The sequence below is a fragment of the Rhinopithecus bieti genome, unplaced genomic scaffold, assembly GCF_001698545.2.
Source record: "Rhinopithecus bieti isolate Rb0 unplaced genomic scaffold, ASM169854v2 scaffold_5982, whole genome shotgun sequence".
Taxonomy (NCBI): Eukaryota; Metazoa; Chordata; class Mammalia; order Primates; family Cercopithecidae; genus Rhinopithecus; species Rhinopithecus bieti.
This window is the reverse complement of record NW_016805132.1, coordinates 864687-879116: the sequence shown is the minus strand read 5'-3', so window position 1 is coordinate 879116 and position 14430 is coordinate 864687. Positions and strand designations below refer to the sequence as shown.

General features: G+C 33.3%; 1 protein-coding gene across 1 annotated transcript in view; it reads right to left on the bottom strand.

The window, feature by feature from the left end:
• The window catches only part of CCDC172 (coiled-coil domain containing 172), a 57444-nt gene that overhangs the window by 9280 nt on the left and 33734 nt on the right, over nucleotides 1-14430 (bottom strand). Inside the window, exon 5 of the mRNA XM_017871232.1 lies at nucleotides 14070-14172. Within this exon, the coding sequence (XP_017726721.1) occupies nucleotides 14070-14172 (103 nt within the window). The remainder of the gene's footprint in view (nucleotides 1-14069; nucleotides 14173-14430) is intronic.

Here is a 14430-nt window from a genome sequence, read left to right as displayed (position 1 = left end):
AATCAGTTATAAAAAAAAAAAAAAGAAAAGGCTTAAATGATATTAGTTTCCCATTCAATTCTCTGAATAAATTGACTTTCATTTAAAAAAAAAAGAAAAAGAAAAAGAAAGTAATGGCTTCTGCAGGGCGGAAGAAGTTTGTTTCAATCAATGGCTCTCTTATCTTTTGGGGAGAGACAGTTGTGGCGTTTTGTGGTTTAATGATGTTCTTTTTGTCTTTCCAGTGCTTTTCGTTTCCATTTCTTGATTCCTCCTTGTCTTTAAATTCACAGCCCCTGCAAATTTGTCTATTTCTCACCCAATAACCATAGCTGAAATGAAGAAAGTTTTTGTTCTGTTTTGCTGATGAAGTTTTTTAAAACTGTATTATGAACAAAAGCAAAATACTTTGAGACACCAGATAATCCAAAAACTATATAAATTGATCTAAAATATAAAGATACAAGGAAAACAGTGAATTTCTTTTCCTGAAGCAAGCATAACATTAATACCAGACCTGATCAAGATAGTGAATACATATACACACACATACACGTCTATGAATACTAATGCAAAAATTATAAATAAAATAGTAGTAAAAGGAATCCAATACCACATTAAGTAAATAATATACTGCAATCTATTAGGATTTGTTCCAGGAATTAATGTATGGTTAAATATTAGAAATTCATTAATATAATTGGCCATATTAATATTTCCAAGGGAAAAATAAAATGATTATCTTCAGAGGTACTGAAAGGGTGTTTAAAATATTAAAACTTATCCCTGATAAAAAAATTTTCAATAAAATCAGAATTAATAGATACGTTTTTACCCAATAAAAAATACATATGTCAATCCCAAAGTAAGCATCTTATTGCTGGGGAAACACTAGAGTCAATCTCCTTAAGGTCAGGAATAAGGATGCCCATTACCTTTATTACTTTTTAGCATTAAGTTTGAAAAACTGGTCATTAAAATTAGTCTAGAGAAAATAATTAGAGGCACAAGAGTTTGAGAGACAAAATAAAGTTATTTTAATTTTCAGGTAATATGACATAACTGAAAATTCAAAAATATCAATGAAAGAAAGCAATTCAAATAATAAAATAATTTTGTAAGGTGACAAGATATAAAATTAGCATACAAACATAGCCTTCATTTTCATCAATAATAACTAACAAGACTTTTGTTTCATAGGACATCATAAAATGTTAATTATTTCTACATTACATCAGATTGAATATGATCCTGATAAAAATACAAATTTTTTCCTTGGTGCTAGGCAAATTGATCCTAAAGTTTATATGGAAAAAATAAACATTCAAGTAAGGTTCTTTAACATTTTTCTTTTAGGAAAGCCCTGAGAAAGAAAAAACAAAGAGGAGTGACTAGCCCCACCAACCACTAAATCCTACTATTTATCTTTTATAATTAAAACAGTGCAATACTGGCACATAAATAGAACAGTAGGATATAGTAGAAGGCAGACAGAGTCAAGTACAAATGGAAATCTAGTAGATAATAGAGGTGACACCTCAAAGCACTGGGAAAAAGAGATAGACTTTTCATTAAATTGGGTTGAGAAAACTGGATAGTCATTTGCAAATGGATGTAAATGGACTGCCAAAGCTAAAATTGGATCTACATTACACAGCATATATAAGAATACCCTAGAAATGGATCAAAGATTTAAATGTAAAAAATGAAACCATAGAAGGTCAAAGTGAAAGCATCAATAAATTATTTGATAAACTGGGTGTAGGTAAAGACTTTTAAACTATGGCTCAAAACACAAATGCAATAAAAGAAAAGAGTATTAAATTCAATTATGTTTAAAAGGTTGTGTAGCAAAAACCACCATAAGTAAAGTTCAAAGATAAATGATAAGCCATAAGAAAATATTTGCCACATACGTCACAGATAAAGGACTAACCTCCAAAATATATAAATAAATTTTCTAATCAGGGACAAAAAAAGGCCAAAAGCCTGATAGAAAATAGGAAAAGTCATACAGAGGTAGTTAAAATATTTTTTACAAATAGTCCTTAAAGGCATAAAGAAACACTCAAATTCACTCATAATAAAGAGTTGCAAATATACTACACAGGAATATTGTTTCTAATCTATCACACTGGCAAAACTTAAAAAACTTGACAACAAATGCTTTTGGCAAGATTATGGGAAAAAACTGTGCTCAAACATTGCCAGAGGAAATTCAAAATGGTAAGACCTCAATGGAGGAGAATGTGGCAAGATCCAACAAAACTACATTTGCATTTTCCCTTTGACACTGCCACTCCATATCCAGTAAGATACTGTATAAATACAAAACAACATATACACAAGATTATTTATTGCAGCATTATTTGTAATCACAAAATATTGGAAACAATGTGCCTATTCATATGAGATTGGTTGCATAAACTGTAGTACATCTATTACAATGAAGTATTATATAGCTATAAAAGTGAAGATAATCTCTTTTAACTATTATAAATGAATTACAGGATATATTGTTAAACAGAAGGATACAAAATATATACAATGTGTTAACGTTTGTGAAAGAGAAAGGGATATGAGAATATATTATTAAATATCGGTTTATTTTTGGAAAAAGAAACACAGGAAGGATGAATCAAAAGCTAGCAAAAACGGTAACCTACAGCAGTGAGTGAAAATGCAGCAGGATAGAGAATGGAATGAAACGTCTCTGGATGTATCTTTTTATATACTTTTGCTCTTGAATTATGCTGATGTTTTACTTATTTATCAAATAAAATTCAATCAATAAAGCTGAGAAAAAGCCCTAAAGTTAGATGAAAAGAACACTTGAGTTAAACACAAATAGAAATGCATAAACCTAACTGCATTTCAAATTTGTAATCACAGGAAAAAATAAAAAATAATTAAAGTGATTTTTTGAACACAATAGTCTATACACCCTCAGTGGGATGTGTAGTAAGGCACTAAGAATTACAGAGGAATCTCATATTTTATTTAGTAGGCTTGTTGTTAGTGGGGGTACACGGCTAGTAATTCTAAAACTATTTTGTGATATTTGTAGGAGTTAGGATATTAATAATTACATTGATATAATTGAGAACCAGAGTTTCAACTAGAAAGAAGATATACACACAGAATGGAGGGAGGAGAAGAAAAACCAGTCATTGTGGATTTGAGTTGGAGGAGATTGTGTAAATTTACCATTTAAAAATGGTAATTTTAGTTCTGTCCACTTAAATCGCTTAGAAGCAATGATATTCAGTAGCAATGAGCACATCTAGTAAGGTGGTCTGAGTTTCTAAATACTACTCCCAACTCAAAGATAATAGGGCTTCTTGACAAAAATAATTGGTTCCAGGATTGAGGGAGGTCTGTATAAGAAGAGCCTGGAACCCCTTCTTGCACCAGAAAGAACGTGGTTTTTAAAAAACCACACAGAAATCAATTTCAGAGGGATTGCCTCTGGCCAAATTTGGGACAATTGGGGTATCAAAAATAATAATAACAGTAATGTTACAGTTACACATGTAACTTTAAAAGGTGCATGAGTACATAGAGAATTTTTTTTAAAAGAAGAAATAAAAAGGGTGGGGGAAGGAGGGGAAAAGGAAACCTCTTTTTAAAAGAATTTTACCAATAAATAAATAAATAAAGAATGCCATGATTAGAAATTACCATTTTGCAGTCACCACTGTAATAACTGATTCAAGGAGGAATCATTAGTGGATAATAAATGATAGAGAGAAGTGTTATTGGGGAAAGGATATGTACAAGGTATCAAAGGATCATCCTATATATTACTTAGTACTACCAATGGAAAAATAGTGCTTTCTCACCAGAGAAATCTGGCAGACACAATCTCAACTAAGGGATCAAACTTAGCATTACCAAAAATGAAGCTAACTGACATTATGTGCCTTCTGATATAACGCTCTGAAAAAGACACAATATCACTTACATGATATTCTTGCTAAAAAAATTTAACTTGCATATAATCTCAAAGGAACAAATAAGTACAAATTGAAGAACATTCTATAGAACAACCAGCCTTGACACCTCAGAAAAAGTGTCAATTTAATGAAAGGAGAGGAATTGTTCTTGAATAAAAGAGCTTAGAAGAAAACATAATTTGTAATCCTCAATTGGTTCCCAGGTATAAGAAGGAGAGAGAGAGGAGGAAGGGAAAGAAGACAAGAAAGAGACAGAAAAGAAGTGAAAAAGAAAGAAGAAAAGTAACTACAATGAACACTATTAAGATAACAGAGGAAATACTAATATAGAATATTAGGTAACAGTACTGTACCAATGTTAAATTTCCTGTTTGTTAATTTTCTAATTTTTTTTTTTTTTTTTTTAGACAGAATCTCGCTCTGTCGCCCAGGCTGCAAGCTCCGCTTCCTGGGTTCACACCATTCTCCTGCCTCAGCCTCCCCAGTAGCTGGGACTACAGACACCCGCCACCACGCCCAGCTAATTTTTTTGTATTTTTAGTAGAGATGGGGTTTCACCGTGTTAACCAGGATGGTCTCGATCTCCTGACCTCATGATCCACCCGTCTCGGCCTCCCAAACTGCTGGGATTACAGGCATGAGCCACCGCGCCCAGCCTCTAATTTTGTTTTTAACTGACATAATAATTGCACATATTTTTTGGATACAGTATGATGTTTTGATACATGTATACAATGGGCAACAGTCAAATCAGGGTATTTTGCATATCTATCACCTCATACATTTATCATTACTTTATCAATGTATGAGAACATTCAAAATCCTCTCTTGTGACTATTTTGAAATATACAATAGAATATTGTTAACCAAGAAACAAAAATGCTAACTATAAAAAATGATTAAAAATTTCAACCACAGCAAAAGTAGGAACTCTTCAACTAGAACAGCCTAAAGCAAACAACAAAACCCCATAAACTTGGAGAAGATATTTTTAATTCGTTAACAGGCAAGATTCACAACTATTGAAAGACCAAATATTTAAAACTTCTGGAAATTAATAGGAAAAAGACAAATTACTCAAACAATCTAGTAGAAAAATAAGAGTCACTTTCCAGAAAAAAAAATGCATGGGTCATAAGCAAACACAAAAGATGCTCGATCACATATGTAGTCAGTGCAAGGCCATTAGAGACCATGAAATACCATCTTATGTCCACAAGATTGGCAAAAACTAAAAAGTCTTTAAAAAGCACTGACAAGGGTGGAGATCAACAGGAAATTTCATAATGTGCTAATGAAAATATAAACTGGCTTAATCAGACTGGAAAATAGTCTTTCGTCATCTCGTGAAGTTCAACATTCACATGCCCTACACTCAGCAATTCCAACAGGCATCTATCCTGGAACAACTCTTGCATATGTGCACCAGCATGTACACAGCAGCACTGCTGGTGACAGCAAAAATCTGGAAACAAACCAAATGTCCATTAAAAAGAGACTAGATGTGTGCCCAGAGCACACATCTACACTCACCAACGTGGGTAAATCTTAGAAAAAACATTGAATAAAATACAAGTCCCACATACTATAATTTTTACACAACTCAAAAACAAATAAAAATAACCAACAGATTGTGCATGTATATACAGATGATAAATGCATACTGTAAACTAAAGTTAGTTATATAATACAATAAAGAAAATTATATATACACAATAATTCAAATTATATAATGAATCACATTATAGAACGACACGCACAAGAAAATGAAATACAATATAGGACATCAATGATATCTGGGGTAATGAAGGGAGTATGGGATAAAGGAGAAGCCATAGCTAATGCAAGTTATTGGTAATATTCTAGTTTATTTCATGGACAATCATTTTTAGCTCATATTTAGCTCATATTTAGTTCACAGGTGCTCATTATATTTGTATACTTTAGAAATTACATATAGTTTACATATATTATTTTGAGGACCACTGGGGAATAAAAACATAATATTTATAATAAGGGTGGATGGTGAAATACCCTATTCAGTCATAATCGCTAAACAACAGGAATATATTGTGAGAAATGCATAGTTGGGTGATTTTGTCATTGTATAAACATCATAGAGTGAACTTACACAAACCTAGATCGGATAGCACACCAGACACCTAGGCTATAGGGTATAGCCTATGCTCATAGGTTACAAACCTGTACTGCAGGTTACTGTACTGAATACTGTAGGCAACTGGAACACAATGGCAAGTATGTGTGTATCTAAACATAGAAAAGGTGGAATAAAAAGTGCAGTCTTATAATCTTATGGGACCACTGTTAGATATGTGATATGCTGCTGACTGAAATATCACTATGCAGCACATATGTATATTGAAGTTCATTGTGTTCTGTCTGAACTTTTAGGAATTTAATAGTAAATGAGAAACCTAAAGGAATGCTTAAAAAGGAAAGATAACAAGTGACTAATTTTAAGCATCAGATATTTACACATGTATAAAAACCCTTGTAATAAATATTTTTAAAAAGTGGAAAGTTAAATGGAGAGTTACAATATACTATGGATGCTGCTATTGAAATGTACATAAGCCTTCATTTTAACAAATTTATTTTTCAAATAAAATGGTAGAGATATTCCCACCATTCCATCAACACGTGCTCATCCACCTCTTCAGTTCAAATTGACTACAGGTTCTGTGTGACTTCTCATGCCTATCAGAATTAGGTGGTGACCACTCACCCACTTAGTTAACTAAAAATAAGAATGAGAGACTGCTGAAATTAAGGAGGGCATTCAGAGCAAATTACAGGAAGTATTTCCCTATTTAGCTTATAATCAAGCTGTAGAATTTAGATCTGCACTTAAAGAAAAGATTGCTGTTGCTAGCTTCAAAAGAGGCCAGATGATAATAGCATGAATATTAATACATTTGCAGCTAGCCAAAGCAATATAATGGTAAGTAGATCTCATGCTTCAGTGCATAGACTGATTGCCTACAGGAGTCAAGAAGGACTTCCCTCACTTACCGAACTAAGGGCACTTTGCACTGGTTATTGTCACCTTTCTCCGACTCATGAAATAATGACCATGATAGGCCAACATTGCTAATTAGTTTAGAAAAACTTATGTTCCATGTATTTTTATAATTTCCTGCATCATTATAAATTTTTTTCAGTTATCTCTCAGAGACATAGGAAACCCTTAACTGACAACATACTCATTTTAGCTACAGAATTGTACACACTACTATTTAAAGTAGAAAGGACAGATTTCACCCAAAGTCCTAGTGCTCAAATGCAATACTGTTAAAATGTATGTATATTTCATTGCAGTCTCTAGTTTTCATAGAAGTGATTATACAATGTTGCTTCCTAGTTTTGGTTTTGTGTGTGTGTATTTGTGTGTGTGCTCAATGCTGTTCTATAGATTTCCCCCAGTTAACCATTAATTGCATACCAATTAATACTATTTAAGATAAATATGTAGTAATCCCAGTGGTTACACCATTAATTAACAATAATCATTTCTTATAGTAGGGCATTTCAGTTGTTCCTATTTTTTTTTTTTTTTTTTTACCATAAATAACATCACTATGAACACCTTTGTGAGCATAAAGCTTCTGCTGTACTTAGCATTGTCTTCCTAGAATAGAGCTCATAAAAGGAATTATTGGGTCAAATGGCATAAACATTTTAAGATGTTTATAATAATTTGTATGTATTAAATTTCATTCCAAATACGTCTAAGCATGTATACTGCTACCAGCCATGTATAAGTCATCTCTGTAGCACACACTTGCCAGTTTTGATTATGATCATTTGGTCTTTCAAAAACTGACAGAATAAATAATATTTAGTGGTTTTAATTTGCATTTCATTGATAGCATAGCTCAATTACATTGTCTTACTCATTTTGGTATCCCCAGCAACTAGCATATTATACGGTACAAAGTAGGTGTTTAATGCATGTTTGATAAATGCATGGATAAAGAACCATTACTTTAATGTTTTCTAATGGATTTTTATCAGTTGATTTTTTAAATAAGCTGTTATCCTTTATCATAATGACTATAATTTTATTCCAGTTTACCATTTAATCTTGATGACTTTTATTGACACATGAAACTTTACATCTTTTATTATTATTATTATTATTATTATTATTATTATTGAGACCGAGTCTTGCTCCTGTCGCCCAGGCTGGAGTGCAATGGCGTGATCTCTCCTCATTGCAACCTCCGCCTCCTGGGTTCAAGAGATTCTCCTGCCTCAGCCTCCTGAGTAGCTGGGATTACAGGTGTCTGCCCTCAGCTAATTTTTTTTTTTTTTTCTTTTGAGACAGAGTCTCGCTTTGTTGCCCAGGCGGGAGTGCAGTGGCACTTTCTTGGCTCACTGGGAGCTCTGCCTCCTGGGTTCTCGCCATTCTCCTGCCTCAGCCTCCCGAGTACCTGGGACTACAGGTGCCCGCCACCACACCCAGCTAATTTTTTGTATTTTTAGTAGAGACGGAGTTTCACTGTGTTAGCTGGGATGGTTTTGATCTCCTGACCTCATGATCCGCCTGCCTCGGCCTCCCAAAGTGCTGGGATTACAGGTGTGAGTCACTGTGTCCAGCCGGAATTCTAAACCTTGTATGTTAAATTTATTAATCTTGTCCTTTTTGGTTTTCTTAATCACACTAGAGGTTTAATAAGTAGTTCTTTCTACTTTCCACTGGTTTTCTATGGATTGACTTTTACATATTATTTCTCTATCTCTATATTAATTCATATAAATTATTTTAGTGGCATTTAAACACAAAATTACTCTTTTTAAAGTACTATCAGTAATCCAATTTCATATATAATTTATTCTGAAAGTGGGTATGAAAGTTGAATGTGTGATAGTAGAATTATCAGTTTTCTAATTCTGCTTTCCTTCAGTCCAGGCCACCAGCCGATAGGTAAGAGCCTTCATAGGTGTGTAACGCTAGACCAGAGGAATCTGCGGAAAAACAGCTAGAAGAGGGAGCGGTCCTGCCAGCATCTCCCTTCCTCCGAATCCTGGGTTGGTTGGGGTAGGTATCTCTTTTTTACCACATATTTTCTGTCATCTTCCCAAACCCACACCAAAAGGGGTTGATTTATAAAGGCAAACACAGGAAAATGAAAAAAGAAATCTGTATGATATTAAAGATATCAATGAATTTAGAAAATAATCACTGTAACATTTTGTATGGCTTGTATCATAAAATTATTTCACAATTTAGGGGAAAAGTTACATTTATATCAGAATATAACTTTTAAAATAATCAATTGAGTCTACCGTAAAAATTTCCTCTGTATTTGCTTTGAAGCTTAATAACTACAGTATGTGCCAAGGATTCACAAAACAGGGGATCTCTATTAGCTTGAAGGCTACATAATCAATGCTGTAGAGACACTTCTGTTAGTGAATAAATGATGAAGTTTTACCAGAAAAGATGCAGAGTCAACAGAAATATTCAGCAAAATATAGAGCTAAAAAACAATCCTGGAATTAAATGGGGATTCTCATATTTTATAAATGTTAAAAAAGATGGAGATGATATAGGTAGGGCACAGATACACAACTATTTGACTAATATTTTGAAGACACTGTAGAACTGAGATCTTGTTACTCTTGTCTACTTTGAGCTTTTTTGTTGATGAAAACAAAGAGCAAAGATGATGTAGACTATTTTACAAATGGAGACTGGATAACAATTCATATTACTCTACTAAATGCTGCTTATTCTAAATAATGTTACAGAAAGACTCTTGCAAGTATTTAAGGATACATTTATAAAAGTGTGCCTAATTATGAATATTTATAAACTATCTTGTACATCTATTAATGAGAGACTGGTTACATAAACATGGCGTCTCCATATAATGGCATTAAAAAGAATGAAGATTAGTACAAACTAAAATGAAAACGTTTACATTTTGATAAATAATCAAACTAACTGCAGACCAGTAACCATAATCCCATTTTTGCTAAACACACACAGACATACCTATGTACATGTCACACAAACAGAAATAAATTCTGACAGTATACACATCAAACTTTTAACAGTGGTCACACTTAGGGGTGTCAGAGCAAGGGTATGAAAACGGAGATTTTGACACTTCACATCTTTGGAGTGTTTAAATTTTTATTCAATCAACATAGGCTATTCTCAAAATTTAAATATATATATATAGTAAAATAAAAAATATATACATGTGTAAACATACATATTTATCTGTGTATCCTTGAAAGAGTTTGAAAACACGTTAATACCATACTGAGTTTATGCCTTCTTACAAGTCTAAGGACCAACAATGTGACCTCTATGACCAACTTAACTAGATGACTTTTTCACTGAAGAGGTCACTGCACTGCTTTACCACATGACATTAATGCATTTAGAGTCTCTTGTAGCAGGTGTATATTAACTTTTGTGCAGTTTACATTGCAAATATGCTCTTCCCAAACCATACTATCTTTTTTTTTCTTTTCTTTTTGTTGTTGTTGCCCTGTCTTGTGGTGCTAAAACAAAACCACACTATCTTTAAGTGCTCAGAAAGAAAATCTCATGCTGTTGCCTATGCAGATTTATTCCCAAAACAAGCTTCCTAATGCATTAAACAAACACAAATATCAGTAATACAAGATATACAAGAAAGAAGTTTTGTGGTGAAAGAAAATTCCTGAAATGTTTAAAGTTGTCTGTTATGCTATAATTTGGGGTAAATAAAAAAAAAATAATGATCAAGAACCGTGCATTTTGGTAACACTGGTGTTGGGTAATAATAAAAAATAATAGGTTTGTGGCCAGGCGCGGTGGCTCACGCCTATAATCTTAACACTTTGGGAAGCCGAGGCAGGTGTACCACTTGAGGTCAAGAGTTCGAGACCAGTCTGGCCAACATGGTGAAACTCTGTCTTTACTAAAAATACAAAAATTAGTCAGGCGTGGTGGTGCATGCCTGTAATCCCTTGCTCTAGGATACAGAGCAAGACTTTGTCTCAAATAATAATAATAAGAATAATAGGTTTGGGGGTTTACTGAGGCCCAATATATAACACTCTTCTTTCCTGCCTGAAATCTGCCCAATCAAAAAATAAGAAAGGCAGAAAGCATGCAAAAATTCCACATTTATTACTGATACAGCAGACACTGGAAAATGTGGCTTAAATATGTAGGAAAGGGTTTGCTAATATCAAACCCCAGTATTAGACTAACTTAACTCACTCCATTAAAGGTAGCAGTGGACTCCACAGGCTTTCTCTTGTGGAGTCCAGCAACGATAAAACTTAAGAGATGGAGAAGCAGAGTGGGAAAACACGCTCTGAGGCAGGCCATGTTCCAAAGAGACAGGGAAAAGAAAGGGGCTGGGCTCCACATTTCCCAGTTTGCTTTTCCAAATTCACCGATCAGACTGTGTCACTCCTCTCCATATTAGGATAAGAGAATGAGGGACTAAGGGGAGGTCAGCATGATTAAACTTGTAAAGCTTTTTCCACATTGAAGAAAAACACAGGAGTGAAAATAATCCCTTTCAAAGTGGCACTATCCCAGTGGTTAGAATACACCAACTCTTTGCAAGTAACACTGACAATATATGAAGAAGAACTTTCATCTTTTCGTAGTGAAAATTCAATTATATGTAGACTCAATTACCAGAACAAATATTTATTGAACACTATGTGCCCTGGACTGTGCAAGATGCAAAGACTGAAAGAAAGATGAACCAGAAGAGGAGGGAGAGCTGGGATTCAAAAGGCTTTAACCACTATGCTTACTGCCTCTTAAGACTCTGATCTGTATTATTTCTGTTCTCCCTACACTATATGAAAAAAAACACATCAGTCATAATTAATCAGTCACACCTCTTTGGGAGGTCTCTGATGAATTCACATAATCTATGGCTTAAGTGTTAATCATAGCAATATTCTGTTAAGTTAGCTGCTTAAATGTGTGTTAGTTACACATTTACTCTTCAAAACAGAATTTTTAAATAAACAAACATCTTGATACTTATAAATAAAGACAGATTATCTAAAGCAGAGACTATTAAATCATTCTGAATGTGAACCATTAAACCATTGTGAATGCAGAGGTTACCTAAAGCAGAGACCACTAAACTGTGAAACACTGGTTCTCTACACTAATGGATAACATCAAGATAGAGTCCAACAAATAACCTGAACATGGCATATTAAGCTTTAAAATATGAACCATAATCATTATAAAAGAATTTCAATATACACAAAATAAAACATGTATTAAAGTTGTCTAATTACTAAAACTAGAAACAATAAGCTCGTAGAGATGAACTAATATTACAGATTTCCTCTGTAATTGCTGTCTTACTGGTTAAAGTTAACGAACATAGAAGTCATAATAACCTTAAAATAAAACTGGTTCTCAGCTTGGGGGGACTTTGCCACCCCCTCCCCCAGCGGACATTTTGCAATGTCTGGAGACTTTTTTGGTTGCCACAACTGGTGAATGCAGAGTGCTACTGCATCTAGCGGGTAGAGGACAGGGTTGCTACTAAACATCTCACAATACATAGAACAGCCCCCGACAACAAAGAATAATCTGGTCTAAAATGTCAACAAGGCCAAGTTTGAGAAATCCTGCTATAAAAATAACATCTATTCCATTAGAAGTCAAACCTGAGAAATTAAGAGAAATGCAACTATTATGGAATTCCATATACATTTGAACACAGAGATGAAAAAGACTATTCTATCCCAAAATTCAATAACAAAGTCAACTTAATTTTGGCCTTCATGATGAAGCTGAATGTCTTATTGTTTTTTGACATCATTAGTTTCTTGTTATTGCATTAATTGTAAGACTGATAGTCCTCTTTCCTAAAATATTTATACTCAGTACTTTGACTTCACTCTTCACACTTGGGAAAACTTATGAAACATGCTAATTGGGAAACTAAGTATACATATCAATAAATGAAAAGTAGGAATTGATAAATATTGGCATTTAATTTAATAACTGCTAAAATGCAATTAATGGACTAAATACATGCACTGATACTTCTTTCTATCCAAATTTCCTAAGTCGTCATTTGTGAAGGAAAAAGCATTCTCTAACAGACTTTGTGTGTTTAATTTTAACCCAGAGCACATTTTTTATGACTGTGTGATAAACCCACAAAACTGGAGTTCAGATTGGAAGCCCTCACACTACTAACTTTAATGATACCAGTAGGCATCACCATTTTTTAAAGTGCAAAAAAATCAATGAGCAGATTGTCATTATCGAAACCCATTTTGCATCACACATATCACCCAAGAGATTGATATTTTATGCTTATAAAACAATATTAAATTAAATTGCAAATATTTTCTCACAATCTACTAAAATTACTGCCTAAGGTAATACACTGCTAATATGAAGCATTTGTTCAGCTCTAGAGGACATATTTACTATACAATTTATGAAAGAAGCCTTCTTTTGCTTCTTCATAGATCCAGTAATGAGGTTTCTTTTCTTATATGAAACCTAGAAAGTACAGGAACTTCTTTAAAATTAAGCCAGCAAATGTAACACTAAACTGTTAATTAATGAGAGTCAAATTTTAAAACTTGAGGTCTTTTCTCCTTGTTTATGACTATGTCATTTCAAATATCATACATTTATTATCCAAATGCACAAAAATCATCTAAACAATTCATACAGAAAACACATTTTCACTTTTTAAGAACAAAACCAGAGAAACAAATGTCAAGTAAAATAGCAGTCTGATTTCCTCACACTGCTGGAATCTAGAAAGATGAAAAGTAATTTCAATCATTTGCCGCCAAAAGTTAGGAATAACAGAAAGGAGAGTTGTCTTATCTCTTGGGATGTGAAAAATACTGAGTCTCAAGAAAAGATAAACTTAATTTCACTATTATCAGTCATCAACCCAATGCATCATGAACTTATGTGTAGCACTTTCTAGCCCCTGAAGTGTTTCCTTATTAGCACGCATCAGAATACACAGAGAAGAAAATAATGTCTTCATCTGGAACTTTAAATTAATAATTGACGCACTTAGCTTTATATCGAAATCTATTTAACTTGAAAAATTACCTGATTTATGCCAAAATATAATAGGAAACTCTTACCTTAAGCATTCTGCGTCATTTTGAGGCTTTTCATTGATTTTTATTTTTTCTGCCTCTAGATGTTTGGTAGTACAAATGGATTCATTCTTTTCATCTTCAAAAACTAAACAAATTAAAAAATAGTTGCAATCTTTTGAAAATTAAACATAAAGATTACCTTTATTCACTCATAAGAAAAATACTTGAATTTTTGGTGCGTTCATATAAAATTTATATATTAATGATTTTTATTTTCTACTTTAATGTAGCAATTACATGCACAAAAAAGATCTTTAAAAGATTTGTGGCCGGCAAGCCTGTAATCCCAGCACTTTGGGAGGCCGAGACGGGTGGATCACGAGGTCAGGAGATCGAGACCATC